Source organism: Cynoglossus semilaevis, chromosome 12, assembly GCF_000523025.1.
Source record: "Cynoglossus semilaevis isolate Cse_v1.0 chromosome 12, Cse_v1.0, whole genome shotgun sequence".
NCBI classification, from domain to species: domain Eukaryota; kingdom Metazoa; phylum Chordata; class Actinopteri; order Pleuronectiformes; family Cynoglossidae; genus Cynoglossus; species Cynoglossus semilaevis.
The window spans coordinates 3,066,734-3,084,462 of record NC_024318.1 but is presented as its reverse complement, the minus strand read 5'-3'; the positions used below and the strand labels follow the sequence as shown (position 1 = coordinate 3,084,462).

Here is a 17,729-nt window from a genome sequence, read left to right as displayed (position 1 = left end):
TAACATACTGTACCCAAGCTACAGAACAATCTGTAAATTCTCTTGCTAATTTTGGACTGTAGATACAACATGAGCCTGCATGCTAAAATGATCTGCCTTTGTGTGTGTGTGTCTGTGTCTGTACTGCTGTGTATCTGTACTCTGTAGTTGTCTGGTGTCTGAGTTTGTGTCCTTGTTTGTTATGGTCACAGGGTTTTAAAGGGATGTGTTTCATTGTCCCTGATAGTTACAGTAGCTAATGGGAAATTAGAAACTGGTTCATTTGCAGGATAACTCTTGCTGCTCTATGAGGTAAGTGTCATAGTAACAAGTGAAATATATGGTTGACACCTGTATATTGTGTGCAAATCAATGGCAAAGAAAACAAACAATATTATTGTGATATACAGAAATTGTAGCCACAATACCAACGCAGCAGCATAAAAACTACTTTATTATCATATTACTATTTTAATATCATATATCATATAAGGGTTTGATTTCTTTTCTATATGTTGTGAATCTTTTCAGTATATTTACAGACACTATTATCTTCAAAATCTGACAATCAATCAATACATTTTGATGCATTTTTGTTATTATTAGCTAGAGATGTACAAGTCTCTGGTCTTAAGCTAACTATAGCTTAGCAAAATGTTCTATTGTTCTAATTTATTCTATTGATTTAGATTGACATAAATCACAACTAAATGATATTTAGATTGACATAAATCACAACTAAACGATTTGTGTGTGACTTTACCAAGAGTGTTTACTTTTGCTTTTTAGCTTAGTAGTAATGTCAATATTTGTTCTACAAAGTTACCTCAATTCAGTGTTTAATTAAAGAAGTCGCATGTTTCATTACATCGCTTGATCTGGGTAAAACTCCAAGATACATAGGATTACTACCATACAAAACACGACATTCAACCTAACGATGACAAATTCCCTAAATAGTTCACCATTCACAGAAACATATGGAAAGACGATGGGCTCAACATAACTGATGTCTAACATTCGCCTGTGTACGGCCTTTCTTGACCAACAGCGGCGGATGGGCGTGGCAGAGAACGACAACGAGAGTCCTCGTCCACACTGGAGGTGCCCGATCAGCAGAGGACTCCCTCTCATCATATACGATCCCGCTCAGTCTCCCCGCACCGCGAGGAACAGGGGCGACTTCGTTCCAGGCCACCCAACGTTCCTGCCCAGAGGTGAGAGCTGGCGGCTAACCAAGTTTTATTTCACGTGCTAGCTGCTCTGATGTCTAATGGCGATAAATAATGAAGGACAAAAATGCAGCTCAGCCAGAAGACACTGGTCACATCTAAGCAGTAAAAGCCTCAGTGCAGATGGTGCAGGGAGGAAGTGAGCGACTGTTGGAAGTTAGCAGTCCATCTACTAATGAAACGTCTGTCTGATGTGAAACACACTGCTCTGTTAGTTCTGCTTCAACAGTCTGAGCCAAAAGATTCCTGCCAAGAGTCCACTGAAATATAGCCTGACCGTTTACCTGACCCAAGTCTTTTGTCTTTTCTTTCGTTTTTTTTTTCTACCAGGAGTTTGGACGATGAGCTTCCTCACAGTCGCCGTTCTCGTTCTCCAAATCGCTTCTACGACTCTGCCAGAGGTCGCCACCAGGAAGAGGAGTATGTGGATGACAGGTGTGTACAAGGCTTGTAGTATATGTCTAGGTCCAGTCCCAATGTCCACCCTCAAGGGTTCAAATATTTGGCAACACAATAAACGTCATTGGTCAAGGAATTGAAGTTTGTCCCACAGGAAGAGACAGTGTTAGACTTTTTATAATAACTTTCTATAAGATTCTGACTTTTACAGACTTCCACAGAACTGCCAACAGCATGTGTCGGAAATATGCTAATATGTTTTATAAATAAGTTCACAAATTGACATGGACAGTGTAAATACACTGTGTTAATCTGTTTTTACATCTTTTTCACTTTGGATGGATGGCTCGTTAGTAAGACAGGAACTGTCTGGGATTTTGAAGTATGATAATGAAAGAATGTAACATTTACCTTTACGTTTTTAGATATTTGAAGGGCACAGTTGGATTTTAAATATAAACTCTGTACCCACTGTCATTTCTTTTTTGCTATTTTCCCCACTCATTATTACTGAATGGTTCAATGAAATGTCATAGTATCGAAATAAACCACAGCTAAATTTAATTGTGTCTGAAGTCTGCCATCTAGTGGTTGAACTGAGGAGCTGGGTTATGCAGGCCAAAGACACAACGAATTTGGTCCGAATGTGGTGTTGGTCCGATGTAACTAAAGTGGATGAAGGTTTAGGTTTGGACATTTGGGACTGGGTCTATAATGAAGAGTGTGTTCACACTTGTAGTTTGTATATTAGGTCAGTTTCTTCAGCACATTTAATTTCCTATTTCACCTAATAATGACATTTTCTTTATCAAAAAACAAATTCACAACCGAAACAATTCATCATGCCAGTGATGATGCTGGTCTCACTTAACTTATTAAAACCACTACTTTTTTTTTTGGACTAGATTGTTGTCTCTATGATGTTCATATAACAGCAACCAAAGCCACACAAATTCAAATTGTTGTCTCTATGATGTTCATATAACGCAACATTCTTAGATAACGTGTGTGCCTCCCTGCTAAAGGCAAAAAACAATTCTCCTTATTTACTGTATCTGTAGCAAATCCATCCATCCCTTCACGCATACCCTATGTTTAGCACCAGATCTGCCATTTCCTCTTATCACACCTGACACTTACAAAAACCACACCTGACAAAAAAACACTAAATGACGCAATCACGACAAGTGTGAACGCACTCGAATCCAAGACAATGACATGAAGATTTATTCCAGCTGTGACTGTGCTTTTTCTGTGCAGCTTCTGTGTGATTTTGTGTAAGCATTTGGGAATGAGCCGTAAAAGTTTTGTGCAAAAGTTGTAGAAAGTTACCTTTTCATAGGTTTTGATAAAACTGGGGCAAATTCCTCTAGTTTTTCCCATTACTTTTAGTCTATTTCTACCCTTTCTGTACCTAGATTGCTTTTAACCCCAATAGTGCGCAGTAGCTCTTCAGTACTGAAAGTGTGAAAGTGACGTTTTAGAAAGAAAAAGGCTTAAGTTAGAGAAAAGTTGGTGGCATTCTCAGTGTTGTGTGTTTTTCTGTGGAACAAATCAGCAAGAACCTCTCTTTCCTATTCTTTCTCTCTTTATCTCTTACCGGTGTTTTTGACTGTTGTTTATTTCCCCATTTGTCATCCATCCCCATCGTTACGACAGTGAGATCATCATGATCCACCAGTCAATGCGAGGCAAAAGTGCCGAGTGTCTCCACACCAGGTAAAATGGCCAAACACGATGTTTTATTGTATATTTACATTCAGTGGTTTAGGCTAATGGGCCATTTTTTAGTTTTGTGTCTACTGTGTACATCATGACTTTGTTTCTCAACACAGCATTTTTTTTAATGATTTGAAATAGAATTTGGAAAAATGGTGAAAAATGTCCACAACCATACAGTGAAAAAGGATTGTAGAAAAGGAATCGCTGAAAGTTATCTAAAAGATAACCAAAAGAGAGGACAGAAAAGGACGACTGGTCCAGTTTTTAGTTGCATTTCTGTCTCTGCTCCACAAGAGGACAGTGTCGGCCTTTCCATGAACGCACGCCAGCGTCGTTGACTTGATAGACGTGTAAACATTCAGTCTAATAACTGCATTTGTTTTCTTTGTTTAACAAGCTGTGTATTAAGTATAAAGAACTTTGAATTCCCACCAAATTTAGAGCAGGGCTGAAACTTAAAAATTAGAAGTCCTGGATTTGTAAGTTAAATATATAAACACATACAACTACATAAAACTACAAATATACACCATAAAGCAGCAGCTGCCAACAGATTAATAAAATCCAGATCTTAAATTCAGATTAATAACTCAACCATTGTTAGATTTGAAACACAAAGGCATAAGGAAAGCTGTCTAATACACCCAACACTTGAAATGATCCATCTTTGTGTAAAGAAAGGACTGTTTTTAAATGGTCACCTGACACACCACCAGAGGGCTTCTAATGCTTGTTTTCTTATCACGCTTTTCTTTTTTAGTTCAACTTGCTTACACTTCAATGCACACAAGCTTAGCCAGTGATATTTTCAATTTAACTCCCAAAGTTAACTGATCTTTTTGACTAAGCTGAACATACATGACATTGAAATAAGTACATCACTGGTTAAGTCGCTCTCAGCTTCACCTTGTAGAACGTTGAACTCCAACATCTCCGTTGTTTGTTTTTTGTTTTTATTCTCTCCTCTTCCACATACTTGTTTTCCATTTTCCAACTGCATGCATGCTAACACCAGGAGAGCCAATAGGCACAGTAACACACTGCCACCCAAGATGCCACTTTTGTTCAACGGCATCAACAAACACACAAAAAGGTAAGTCTGCAGATCAGTGTTGACCCCCTTTACGTGACCCCCCCTTACTAGTTTTCTTTAAAAACTTTAGTAGTGGATTTAGAACAAATACAATGACTGTTAAATACATACAACCTGCTGAATGCACTCACATTTTCTTCAGTACTACAGATGTAGTACTATCTGAAGACAAGCACCTCATTTTATGGACTATTGTCCGAAAATATAATTACATTACTAATTATCAGACCCAATATTTGTGTTTCTTAAGTATATATTTATACAGGACCAATCATTAATCCTCCAGGGGAAATATCTAACAAAGTCAAGTCATCTTACAGACTCCAGTTCAAGGACACACAAAAATGCACAATGCGCCACAGAGGATCTAAAATATATATATATATATATAAACCAGATGATTAATCGTTTAAATAATTTGTTTAACTTTGTGACCACACGTAAAACCTATTGCCTATTATTTTAGTTCGTTTACGTTTAAATTACAACGACAGTCACAAATGAGTAATGAATGAAACGGATATCCCATAATGGAGCTAAATGTTACACACTGAAACTGTCTGACCACAAAAAACAAAACAAAAAACGATCGACCGCCATGTTTACATACTAACAGTGTAATGTAAGGTTGGGTAAATGTCGCGTAACTTATGACGTTGCACTGGGACCAGAACCCGCCTCGTACACTAATATACAATGCAAATAAGCCAACATTAGCATTCAGTTTCCAACCAATTCAATGGCACGTTAGGAAAACGCTGACGTAATTCAATGAAATTACTGTGTATTTACCTTTATTTTGGCGAACAATGTCGGCTGGTTGTCCCGCAGGTGATGAAACATTGGATGTATTTCCTCCATTCACCGCAACTTCATGGCGTTCTTTGAAAGCCGGAAAGCCGTCATCCACGACGACACTCTGGTCGTTTTTCTGTCGTTAAAATAATCCCACGACATTGATATAATCCACTTGTTCGAGGCAATAACTCTCCTTCTGCCATTTTCACTTTGCCACACCTCTCCTGTACAACTCTCAGGGACCGAAAACGCGACGCGCGGTGTTGTGTAACTTTGTTAACGTTCCGTTTGAGCGCTTACCTGTAGTTCCGGCCTTCGTTGCTAGAATTACCACAATACAAACAACATATAATTTTATATTTTGAAAAGCAAAAATAAAAAACAAAACATCACCTGTAAGATGCTTAGCTATCAAATTCCGTCCCTTCTGAAAACGGTTTACTATAAACTTGCTAGCTGCAAGGCAACACAGTGTCATTGTTTTTTTTTTATGTCATCGGTCCAAGTAAAATCTAGTCAAGAAGTGCTTTGATGAAGGTTTCCATTTGAACTATACTTTACTACAAATAGAAATAGGTAAATATTTATTGAAAAGTAAAAATAGATATTTGATCAGACTGTAAAGATAAAGACATGATTTTACATACAAACCACCACAGTTAGAACTCAGCAGATTTATTGACATTTCTCTTGCCATTTTTGTCCTCTTTTGTTGTCACTAGTAAATGCATGCTCTTTGTTTTTGTTGTGTTTTTTTCTTCTTCTTCTGTTTTGGGGGGGATTTTCATCACGTTGTGTGACTAGTTCAACGCTGCCTGCATGTCCAAAGATGAGCTCTGTCATGGAATCACAAAAATCCATGGCAGCTCGCCCATCCATCACACACAGGGTTGTAATGTTCAGAGATGAGGTGGCAGTTAGGTAAGACACACACACACGCACACACACACACACAGATACACGTCCACTGACATTCCGTCCACCACACAGACCCTTGTTTCATAGGACAGATTGTTTGATTGACAGATTGACACATCCAGTAATATTGTTACATTGCTAAATATAGCACTTAATGAACAATTGTTTAATTAGAAAATTACAAACACTTTTGATGGATAGCGACAATATACTATCAACATTGTTTTAGAGACAGCCCCTACTGGCCAACAGTGGTACTGTACTTTAGGGTGCACATCTTTTACATTTAATCAGTAGTACAAATATGCGGGGGGGGGGGGGGGGATTACTAATCATAGTACTTTTTAAATCAAACTAAAAGCAAACCTTTAACTATAAACCAAAAGAAACATGGTTGTTTTTGGGTCCAGTTTAAATCTGATGGTGTCGAACTTCTGTGTATCTCCTTTGAAACTCTTAGACTTTTACTGCGTCTCAATATGAGTATTTTAGTCAGAGGTCTAAAGTCTACGACAGGGATCATCAATGGGCATTAGTGACTAATGTAGGCACATGATGTCTTTCAGTGAGAAGGTTATAATTCAGTACAAAACGAACAAAAACTCAAGTGGACAAACTGACCAAGTTCTTTAGCAGACCAAACATTTGAGAATTACTGAATTCATTTTATTGCTTTAAAGTCAGAGCGTGAAAACATCGCAGGACTTTTAGGTAAAAGTTGAAGTGTAGAGAGCTTTCCATCTGTTGCCACAGCAACCACTCAACATGTTTGTATCATACTCCACCTCCATGACATTAGACATAACCATTTTTACTAAATCCTGCCAGTCATGGTTTAGTTGTTGGACTAACACTATGATTTTCAGAATCTAATTGGACTTTGTTTTCAAATGTTTTTCTTTGTTCATTGTTTTTCCTTGTTTTCTTTTTGTTCCTGTCCTCTCCTCCTGTCTTTCTCTTCCTCCTCCATTGGATGGCATGTTGTGCTGTGGTGCCTCTAGTGATCTTCAGCCTTCTCTGGACAGGGTTAGGAGCGCTAGCGCCAACTGTCTGACTCCAGACAAACATGTCCCCTCATCAGAGACTGAAAGGTACCAGCCTCTGTTCCCACCATCCTCCATCCCGTAGTTTGCTTTTGATTTCACTCTTCTTCCGAAAACCAACACCTCCTGTGATGTTTGTGGTCGTCTTTTCCTCTGCTCTTTTTGGTTGGACCCACACAAACCGATGATGATTCTTCCTTTAATCCTTCCGATGTAGACTGTCTTTTAGAGATGGACAGAGCCATCCAGCAGTTTACCAGAGGTAGTGGGGTGAAGGGTGTAGGGGGGCGACTCCACTGGCTGCAGACAAAATACTCAGTTTTAATGGAAGTCTATAGGAAAGGAAGGCTGGGAATGTGTTTACATATCAAATAAAAGGATATTTTTAAAAGGACTTTTATTAACCTGGATGGCTCGCTCCATTTCTTGTGTACAGTCTCTTCCCACCACCCTTCTCTACACCCCCGCTGTTGTTTATGTGCCGATCCACCTGGTAGTTTCACTGGTTGTTTCTGACAGTGTGAGATTTTTTCCTGGCTGAAACATTTTTTTGACATTTTTGGTTTGACGCAGATGTTTCTGAGACTTGAAGCGTATTTCAGTTATTGAACACAAGGGGAGCAGTAGTTCAAGTGACAACTATATTTGGCCATCTGGGTGTAGTGCGTCTGTTGGAGAATTTAGGGGCTACAAAATTTAGCCTTTCAATCGCTACATGAAAAGACGACAAACAGTCTATGAAATTAATTATTCAGTGTTAAAAACATCATTAGATAAATGTGTATTTCCATGAATAAAAAGCTAAAGGTGAGCCTTTAGCAAACTAAGACATTTAGCAGGGCTAACGTTTGACTTTTTTTAAATTATTTTCTCAACAAATTAAACAGGTAATAAATCTACTCTTTGATCTGAATTTTGTTTCTTAACAGATTAAATCAAAGTTCTTTATGAGAGCTCCCTCTAGACACTGCATTTCCCCATAGGATTAACTGACCTTTGACCCAAAGCCATCGGTCGATTGATGACGGGGGATTAATTCAGGCTTCTGTTGCTTTCGTGTTTTTGGATGTTGGATGGCAGCAGCGTAGAAATGTCAACCTGGTGTTATGACAGTGATCTGCAGCCGTGGCAGGGCCAGAGACGTGCGCTGCTTGTTTGCTCTGTGCATGTTTATACTGGACCAGCATGGCTTTGATGGATGTTGTGGTGGTTTCACTGATTTGGTCAAATGGGTGATATACCTGATGTTTTGTATGTGTACACATAGAAGAACATTGTCACATTCGCTGCCACGGAGACGTCCGCCGAGTCCCAGGATTCTTATTCAGCACGCGTCCCCTGAAGATGACAGGTATCCTTCTGTGGACCCCGCCCCGCAAAACTGCTTCTTCCTAGCGCTTGACTTGTGTCGTAGACTTTTCCTAGTCCTCCTCTGCGGTGCAAAAAATGTGGTGTAGTGTGTGTGTGTGTGTTTTGTGTGACTTGTGACCATGCCCATAATGTAGTAAAGTATATTTCCCAAAATAATGTCCCTGTCTCCTACAGAGACACACATCTTCTGTCACATCTTCTCCCTCACCTCCTGCTCCTGTGGCTTTTACTCGTGGAGACTGAGTGATGTGTGTTTCTGATTTGTGGTCTGACAAGAAGACTTTGAGCAGCATCGTTTAAATCTGTGGTTGTAGCTGTGACCTTTGCCCTCTTGCTCCTTCCTTCCTGGTTTCCAGCGGCTGATTTATGGCTTTATGACGTGGTGATTCTTAAACTCCTTTAGCTGGTTCCTGCAGCTTTTCCACCTCTGCTTCATTCCTGAGGTCTTCCTCTGCAGCTTCAATGTGAATTTGTGTGTGTGTGTGTATGTGTGTGTGTGATGCCCACCTCTCAGTGCTAGAAGTTTTCTCTTCAAGGCTCAGTACTACTGCGATGACTCAGACTATCAGGAGTGTGACCGTGTGTGTGCACCCTTGTGGTGATGCATGTATCATCTTTGTCATTTTCATGTCCATGAATGGAGAATTTGAACGCTACTCCCCTCTCAGGAGACTATGATTCACCTCAGTGCAGTGACGAGGTACACACACGCTCCACGTGCACATGTCCACGCACAGGCACAGGCACTGGCGCACTTACCGACGATTACGTGATTATTCATGACACCAGCGCACCATGCATCACAGCATGCCTCCCATTTCCTGTTTTCCAGGTCATAAACTTATAAGGCCAATGCCAGCCCCCCCTCCCCTTCCAGAGTCAGATTCCTCCACATCTAAATGATTTATTGTCCATCATTCTCTCCTCCATCCATCCATCCATCCATCCATCCTTTTCTTTTCTGTTCTGTGCTGCTCCTTTTGCCCATACACCATTCTCCAGACAGCCGCGGACCTTGGAAACACCTGAATGTCAGACTGTGGGCAGGAAGCTCTCTGACGGTGACAGGTAAGGCGTCTGCTGCAGGGTCAGTACATGTCAGTAGATTTTAGCATTTACAGGTGACTGGCCAGACTGGGCATCCAACAAACATCCCACCCAGTCTGAAAAAGTCAAGGGTAATAAGAAGAAACAATCTACTTCTGTCTGAAATGATAAAAGATCTTCTGTCTGAAATGATAAAAGTGGGGAACATGAGTCTGACCAACGTCAGGTCAGGTTGACATTCAGTTAGTTTTGTTAAATTCCTGGTTGATATTGAGGCCGTGTATTTGCTACCTTCTCCTTGAGCTTCAGTAGCTTTTTGACTACCTCGTAGCTTGTTGTTGTCCTTTTGCTTTCCTTTGCCTAGTATCTAGCTATGCTGTTTCAAACTTCTAGCCGCAGTAACAATTTCTTATTTGACCACTTTTCCTTTTTAGAATTTAAACAATAAGATTCTGATTGGTATTTTTGTTTATTTGATTTGATTTTCTCCACTAATTTAATGTCATTTGTAGGAATAAATAAAGTTACATCCTCGTTTCCAAACTAACTTTTACCAAACACTTTGATAATGTTAATAATGTTCAGTTTTTTCTGAGCATTAACAACCTGGATCGTACAGAGTTTTTTAAAAACCTTTTCGGCCCCGACCTCTGTTGATTAGTGAGTCCTGGTCAACCAAACGCTTGTGCTAATCTTTGAGTCTTCACTTTAACTTTTTTTCCCACCTCTCCCTCTACCCATCTTCGTCCAACCTCCATCTTCCGCCCCGTTCTTCTTCTTGCATGCTGCTACCACACCTGCATCGTGTTGCTCTGGGTTTGTACTGCATGTCTGTATCGTTGCACCAGAATCAAGCCCACCTCTATTTTGAGGGGCTCCCGAGGGAAAAAGCCCCCACTCAAGCGTCCCGGTAAGGGAATTCAACCAGCATCAGTTACTGCAGACAGCGTGGAACACAGCTGGGCTGCCCAGTCGTTCCTCTCTGATACTTGACACTGTACTTTGTTTGTGTGTGAGCGTCTGTGCTGTCTGTGATTTGTCCATTTCCACAACAGAGACTAAAATAACAGAGACCTACATAAAAAAATGCAAATTTCTTTAGAAGCGATCATGATTAATCGAGAATAATCATGATTATTTGGAATAAAACAATATTCTTAGATGAGATGTTTTGGTGAAACTAAAGTTTTTAATCTGTAAATAATGTGTATGGACTGTGTATTAGAGCAGTGACAGGTGGATGGACAGTGGAGTTGATGGACATACAGTGCGAGCTGTTCTGCCCATGAGGTAGAACGGGTTAAAAACTTTGATCTGGTTTAGTGACAGCAGGTTTGTCGGCCTGCGAGCTCACTCTGTCTACAGTACATGGGCGTTCCAGTCCCAAGACACTGATTTACTATTTTTTCTCTCCTTTTTGTTTTTTTCCATTTTTTTATTTTTTGATTATTATTATTTCATCTTTTCTTTGTTTTTTCTACCATCTATTGTGTTCCTTTTTTTCTATTTTATTGTGATGTTATGACATTTTAGGGGGCACCTCCAAAGTGGTGCGTCTCTTTCCTCCTCAGTGATGTCCTCCTCCGCCCGCAAAGTAAGGCAGCTCCCACAGCTTCCCCCGAAGAGCAACACCGCAGAACAAGGTGGGTCTGGTCCAACACAGCTGTGTAAGGTCATGACTGAATTGGTTGAACCAACACCACAAGTCTGTCTTCCTCTGCCTCTGATTGGCTAATTTCCAACCACCCTTCCTTCCATTTTCTAATCTTTATCTATTTGACTTCTTAAGCAGGTAAAATTAAAGGTAATAATGCTGGCGATATTGTCACTGTCTTAGGATAAAGTTGCATTGCAGTCCCTGAGCTACAGCTAAATCCAACAGTAGCTCTAATCTTGATTTATGATAAATACTTTTTTGGCTCAGTGTTTGAAATTCAAAAAGTTGTCAGAATTAAAAGAGTGAAAAATGACCGCCACCTACATGCGTGTTTGTGTGTGTGTAGCCCTGGTAGCAGAAGAGCGTGTCCGTCAGCTCCAGATGAGGGTCCACTCCAACCGTGTGTCAGCTGCCAACCCCTCTAGTCAACAAGACCTAGACCGAGCCCTAAAGAACAAACGGGATGTGCGTAACTTATGATTTTTGTTCTTGAACTATTTTTCTTGCCAAATTGAGAAACAATTAAACCAAGTGTGTGTGTTTGTGTGTGTGTGTTCCCCGCAGCTCTACAAGGATCAAAGGAGGAGAAGTAGCGAAAATGTTTCCCATAAGTCTTCAGACAGTGATGTCAGCGACGTGTCAGCCATCTCTCGTACCAGCAGTGCCTCTCGCATCAGTAGCACCAGCTACATGTCCATCCAGTCAGAGAGACCCAGAGGACGCTTCAGGTAAACACACGCACTGTCCCTTTAAGATCAGGTCAGCATGTCATCAAGTCGATGGTTTCAGAAGATTTCTGTACGACGACTAAAATACTTGCAATCACACACACTTAACAACAATCACCCGGACTTTGTCCGTCACCCTGTGACTTGTATTTCCAATCAGCCGGGCGATACGTGCGACGGGCCGCCACATCATCAAGAGCACCAGTGTGAGTGGTGAAATCTACGGCATGGAGCACGCCGACGGCAGCCAGTCGGACACGGCACTAGGCAGCCTGGGGAGCGGAATCAAGAAGCGGCGATCCAGCCTCAGCCAACGGGTCGTCGCCATCCTGCCATCCAGACGCAGCAGGAGTACCTCACAACTGAGCCAGACAGGTAAAGGAGGACGGCCCAAAAACCAAAGAAAGATCTGATCTCAAACTACACTTTCACCACACGGGGGCCTGCCAAGTGTTCCCACACACACACACACAGGAAAGTTTCACCACACGGGGGCCTGCCAAGTGTGAAAGACCTACAGACACTCTTTTTTTGTGTGTTTATTTTTTTCTGATGTTATTGTTGTTTATGGGTTTTGTTGTTGTTGTTGTGTGTGTTGTTTCAGAAGCGGCGGGTAAGGCGGTGGACAGACAGAAAGGTAAAGCAATAGTTAGACGAAGAGCTAGAATAGGCAGCAGGTAGAAGTAGTCAGTCAATGATTTATAGATCTGTTTCACACAGCAATACAATTTCCATGTTCTATGGTAGCCACAGAACAAAACTTATTTTTATCGCCCCCTAAAGGGAACAACCTTTAAGGTTGGCTCCAGGACTGACTTGGGAGCTGGTGTTCATGATGTAAATTCCAAGCAATTAAAATTGAAGTGGAAAAAGTTGTGGGAATATTATTAAGAGCCTAGCTAGCAGAAGCTAACAGTGGAGAACATTATACTTTTCAAGGCTTTTTAGCGAGAGCATTAGAAAACATCGTAGCTTGATTAGATAGAAATTAAAATGGTCCCCAGCACCTTCAGCCCTTCCTGAACTCTGGCACGCTTCCTCACTCCACCATCTCTTCCCTCTCTACCATTGCATCTAAAGGGACATGTTATAATTTTAAGTTTTTAAGTGTTCTTGCAGGAGGTAACACCACTTGCAAGTGACAAACATCACATGTTTTGAAAATGTTCCAGTATTTCACACAAGAGTCCTTAAAAAAAACAAACTGTCCCTTAAAAGGCTGGAAAAGTCTGCTGGTTTTTGGTATTAAACACCAACTGCTTAGAGAAACTGAAGCTGAACTTGATAAAACCAGCAGGCTTTTACGTCATGGTTGGATTAAATATATTTATATTTGGAGCCTAAAATATATATAAAATGTCTCAACACAAGCTGCATGTATTACTAATACATACACTTTGAATTACCCTAAAATGATTAAAGACGACGTCACTGTGGGATGATCAGCATGGGATGGACCGTATGATAAGACGCCTGCAGTTATCAGGCTTCCAGAGCAGCTGCCTGGATTTCTTTTTAAATAATTTAAATTCTAATTGGCCTCTTTTTTAACAAATGGGATTTGATGAAAAACCACTGGTCGGTATTTCATGAGATGCCTGATAACTGGTCGCAGCCTTTCATCAGATAAGTAACACACCAGACTCGACTCTCAACAAACATTTCTGTGTTTGCCACAGAGGCGTCAGCAGGTAAAAAAGTGGGCAAGGCCGGCAGCAGCACTATTCAGAGGAGCGTGGAGACGGGTATGGCGGTGGAGTATCCGCGTGGAGGGTCGGCCATGAACAGACAGGCCAGCAGAGAGTCCACTGATGGGAGCATGAACAGCTACAGCTCTGAGGGGAAGTACGTGATCATCAGGATTCCGTCATATTTTACGCCTCAGCCCTAAAAAGATCTTAGCCTTCTCAGAAGTTCGGACGTGTCTTGGCTTCTATATTCATACTCGTATGTCTTTCAGTCTGATCTTCTCAGGAATGCGGTTGGGTGCCGATAGTCAATTCAGTGACTTCCTGGACGGCCTAGGCCCTGGTCAACTGGTGGGTCGGCAAACACTGGCAACACCTGCCATGGGTAAATGACGGCCACTGACTTGGAATTACATTTGCTGTCATTCCATATTTAAAGCCTTCTCTAACAATTGGTCTCTTTCAACACAGGTGATGTTCAGATTGGTTTGATGGATAAGAAAGGCCAGCTGGAAGTGGAGGTGATCAGGGCACGAGGCCTTACCCCCAAATCAGGCTCAAAATCCCTCCCAGGTAACAATCTTGTGCTAAAGTTTTAACTTTTTCCATGTTCATTTTCCTCCTGACATCTATTCGTCTTCGTCCTCTCCACCAGCTCCCTACGTAAAGGTGTACTTGCTGGATAATGGAACTTGTAAAGCCAAAAAGAAAACCAAGATTGCACGAAAGACTCTGGAGCCGCTCTACCAACAGCACCTACTATTCGAGGAGAGTCCACAGGGCAAGGTGCTCCAGGTATAGTTCTTCAACTGGTTCTTCTTTCGCACGTTATAGTTTCTGAATCTGCTCAGAACTGATCAAGGAAAGGAAATGTTGTTGCCAATTTTCAAAACTAAACAGTGTGAGGTTTTTCCAGACTTGATTGTCAAAAAGACAGGTTTGCTTGCTTGCTAACAGCAACATTTTCATGCCACTGGTATTCTTAACTAATTGACCAAGTATCAACACGATGTTCATTGTTTTGAAGTGTCTGCATTACTTGTCCTCGCAGGTCATAGTATGGGGCGACTATGGACGTTTGGACCACAAATGTTTCATGGGTGTAGCACAGATCCTGCTTGAGGAACTGGACCTCTCAAGCACGGTGATCGGCTGGTACAAACTCTTTCCGCCGTCTTCGTTGGTGGACCCTACATTAGCTCCACTCACGCGACTGGCATCTCAGACGTCATTGGACAGCTCAGGACCGCCGCCAGGCGTTCGGTCCTAGTGACCGGATGTCGGTCGCACACCCCCACTAACACCCTGTCCCGCCCTCCAATATTCCTTAAAATAACAAAAATAATGGACCACAGCTACTGGACCACAGCTGAGCCGAGGGCGAAAAAAACTTATCACCTACTAAACCTCCGGTCGTTGTGAGAGCGACAACAGAGAAGCCCTCGGCCAACCAGTGAAAAGCCAGACGGAGAGACAGGGAATGAAAAAGAAAGAGAGAGAGGGAGAGACAGAACTAGCCAATCAAAGCTTAGTTGGAGTCTGACAATCACGTCTCACACCTTCCCTCTTCCTCCTCCTTTTGCCTATTTTTGATTTCTAACGCTTTGCTTTCTGTGTTTTCCCCTCTGATCTACCAGGAGTAGATTTCCGTCACATTTTTCACTGTTTCCTCCCCTTTTCGTTCCTTTCTTTTGGTTTTACTACTTCATATGTTTTGCTTAATCCCCATCGGAGCTTACATTCCGATTGGTCTAAACCACGTTCACACCCAAGCCAATCAGTGAGCTGAAATATCACAGGGAGGAGGAGTCTAAACGGCGTGTAGGCGATAGTAAGTGTTTAGGACGAAGGTGCATGGTAGAAGTTTGGCACAGTTTGGTAACCCCGTCCCCCTTTGAGTGAAGGGAGCTGGCACACGCATGTGCACATTCTCAGCCTCGTTGTCGAGATACGAACGGAAGCACAAGAAACGATTTGATCGTAGAACGTTTGAGTTTTAGTCCGGACAGAAATGTAAGGAAAACAGAGGCCAAATTAAACAGTTTTGCTTTTTGGACATTCCTTATTCCTTCATTTCATTTGTTGTTTTTTTGTTTTTGTTTTTTGGTCTTTGTTTTGCTCGAGTTCAGATTGGTACTATAAAAAGGTGCAGACTCCTTATGTGTACTTGTACCTTTGGGGCGTTCAAGGCCCATTGGGCCTTCCCCCAAACCACCTTTTCACCCCAGTCCTCATTCCCAAAGCCTTCCTAAACTTCCTAAATCCTCAAGACTCCCCCCTGTAGGAGGGAGTAGCATGATGACTCGGGGATGCCCTGCCCTCTTCCTTCCTCCCTCCGGCCCTAAGCTGCATGCATGTTTCTTTTTGTTCAGTTTTGTTTTGTTCATTTTTGTTTTTGGGTTCCCTTTGTTCTCTCTATTTTTTATTTTTGTACAAAAAAAAAATCAAAAATCAAAAGACGAGACAAAATTTAACGAACGATTCTCAAAAAACAAAAACAGAGAAAAAAAAGACTAGACTATGTGTGTTAGTTCCACATACTTTTTAGGCCAGCTTGTATGTTGCATGTTCTTGTACAGTTTGCTCGTACTGAATATGAATACAAAACCAAGAAAAGCCAAGCCATCCCCGCCCCCCGAACAGGAGCGGACCACTGAGGGTGGGGGAGGCATCTCCACCCAGGCCACGCCTACCACTCTGGGTCTAAATATCCACATTAGGAAGTCTCCAGAAAAAAAAAAAAAAGGAAAATAGAAGGTTATTTTGGTTTTGTTTTAGTTTCAATCCCTTGGAACAACAGTGCTGTTCTGTAGTACTGTGCATACTCCAGCCCCTCGGTGTGTCCGAGGATGTAGGCGTCTAAAAACCTGTAGTTCACAGCAGTCGGGGCTAGGGGGCGAGATAGAGAATGTGTGTATAACAGCTAAATGTATATGAAGTATCATTATGAGTTTGACAGAAATGATAAAGATATAGATATATGAATATTTAAAACAAAAGAGTGTATTTGACTGTGCACCAGTCACCGACACAAACACACACGCACACGTGCGCACTCACAGACATGCGATATCTTGTACATACAAATCAGGATGAGTCGAGGCTTGACTTGAACAAAGAACAATAATAAAAAAAAAGAAGTTTAAAAAAAAACGCGCTGACACACAAAACATTCCTGGTCTTGTTGAGGGGAGTTTGCGTCCTGTTGATGTGCTGGAGCTGCTGAGCGGAATCTAGCCACAGGGGGCGCTAAAAGGCCTTTATTTTTTTATTTTTGCTCACCAGTTATTTTTCCTCAGAAAATTAAGCGGATCAAATTAGAACAAAGTTTCTTTTCTTCTCTTTAAACCACCTTTCTCCCCTCATTTATTGCTATTGGTTTGGACTGGACTCGTAAAACATTTTGCGGACGCTTCTGTTGAAACCCTTGGCGGTGTGGCCGACTGCCTTTTCCTTTGTCAGTATTACTCCAGGGATACTGATTGTTTACAGCCCATGGCTCCCCCACTCCCAAACCACACGATTCTAGACGAAAGACAAAGTATTCACTGCAACAGTTCTTGTTTGTATAACAGATGTGGCTCTACTGATGTGTATGTTTTATATTCAAGAGTTCATTTTTATTATTTACAAATAAAAAGACCGTGTGGAAGAAGATCATGGCTCTTTCAAAACGACGTGTCTCCATTTCTTGGCGCAAGATTGAAACTAATTGTTTTTGTTTTGTATTACGTAGTTGCCACAAATTACGGGAAGAAAAAAAAAGTGCACTTTCTGAATGTAGGGCGTTTGGAATGCTGTGCTAAAATGATAAACTTGCTAAAAGTCCTTTGTATTACGTAGTTGCCACAAATTACAGGAAGAAAAAAGTAAAAGAAAAAAAGAAGCACTTTCTGTCCAACTGACCACTTCTTGTAACTTTCCTCATCGCTGGACAAAATGTGTAATTATACAATACTGACATCTGATGGTCAAATCTGGTATTTTCATTATTACACTGAAGGATTTGGACGCCTTTGCATTGTTGAGTAAATGTAGTGCTTTGCAATCGTCT

The 17,729-nt window shown here is 41.4% G+C and overlaps 1 protein-coding gene across 19 annotated transcripts in view; it reads left to right on the top strand.

The window, feature by feature from the left end:
• rims1a (regulating synaptic membrane exocytosis 1a) overlaps positions 1-17,330 on the top strand; it is a 57,236-nt gene extending 39,906 nt beyond the window's left edge. For 9 of the 19 annotated variants that reach the window (XM_025061104.1, XM_025061098.1, XM_025061097.1 and 6 more), the window contains 16 exons: positions 1,031-1,196; positions 1,542-1,646; positions 3,270-3,329; positions 7,143-7,232; positions 8,452-8,535; positions 9,558-9,623; positions 11,136-11,245; positions 11,606-11,724; positions 11,824-11,987; positions 12,148-12,362; positions 12,592-12,624; positions 13,667-13,832; positions 13,948-14,060; positions 14,147-14,248; positions 14,331-14,470; positions 14,727-17,330. In XM_025061104.1, the coding sequence (XP_024916872.1) occupies positions 1,031-1,196; positions 1,542-1,646; positions 3,270-3,329; positions 7,143-7,232; positions 8,452-8,535; positions 9,558-9,623; positions 11,136-11,245; positions 11,606-11,724; positions 11,824-11,987; positions 12,148-12,362; positions 12,592-12,624; positions 13,667-13,832; positions 13,948-14,060; positions 14,147-14,248; positions 14,331-14,470; positions 14,727-14,945 (1,952 nt within the window). In that variant the 3' untranslated portion in view covers positions 14,946-17,330. Of the gene's footprint in view, positions 1-1,030; positions 1,197-1,541; positions 1,647-3,269; positions 3,330-6,028; positions 6,145-7,142; positions 7,233-8,451; positions 8,536-9,557; positions 9,624-11,135; positions 11,246-11,605; positions 11,725-11,823; positions 11,988-12,147; positions 12,363-12,591; positions 12,625-13,666; positions 13,833-13,947; positions 14,061-14,146; positions 14,249-14,330; positions 14,471-14,726 lie in introns of those variants that run through there. The other 10 variants (XM_025061105.1, XM_025061107.1, XM_025061108.1 and 7 more) reach the window with 8 other exon arrangements.
• The last annotated feature ends 399 nt before the right edge of the window (positions 17,331-17,729 follow it).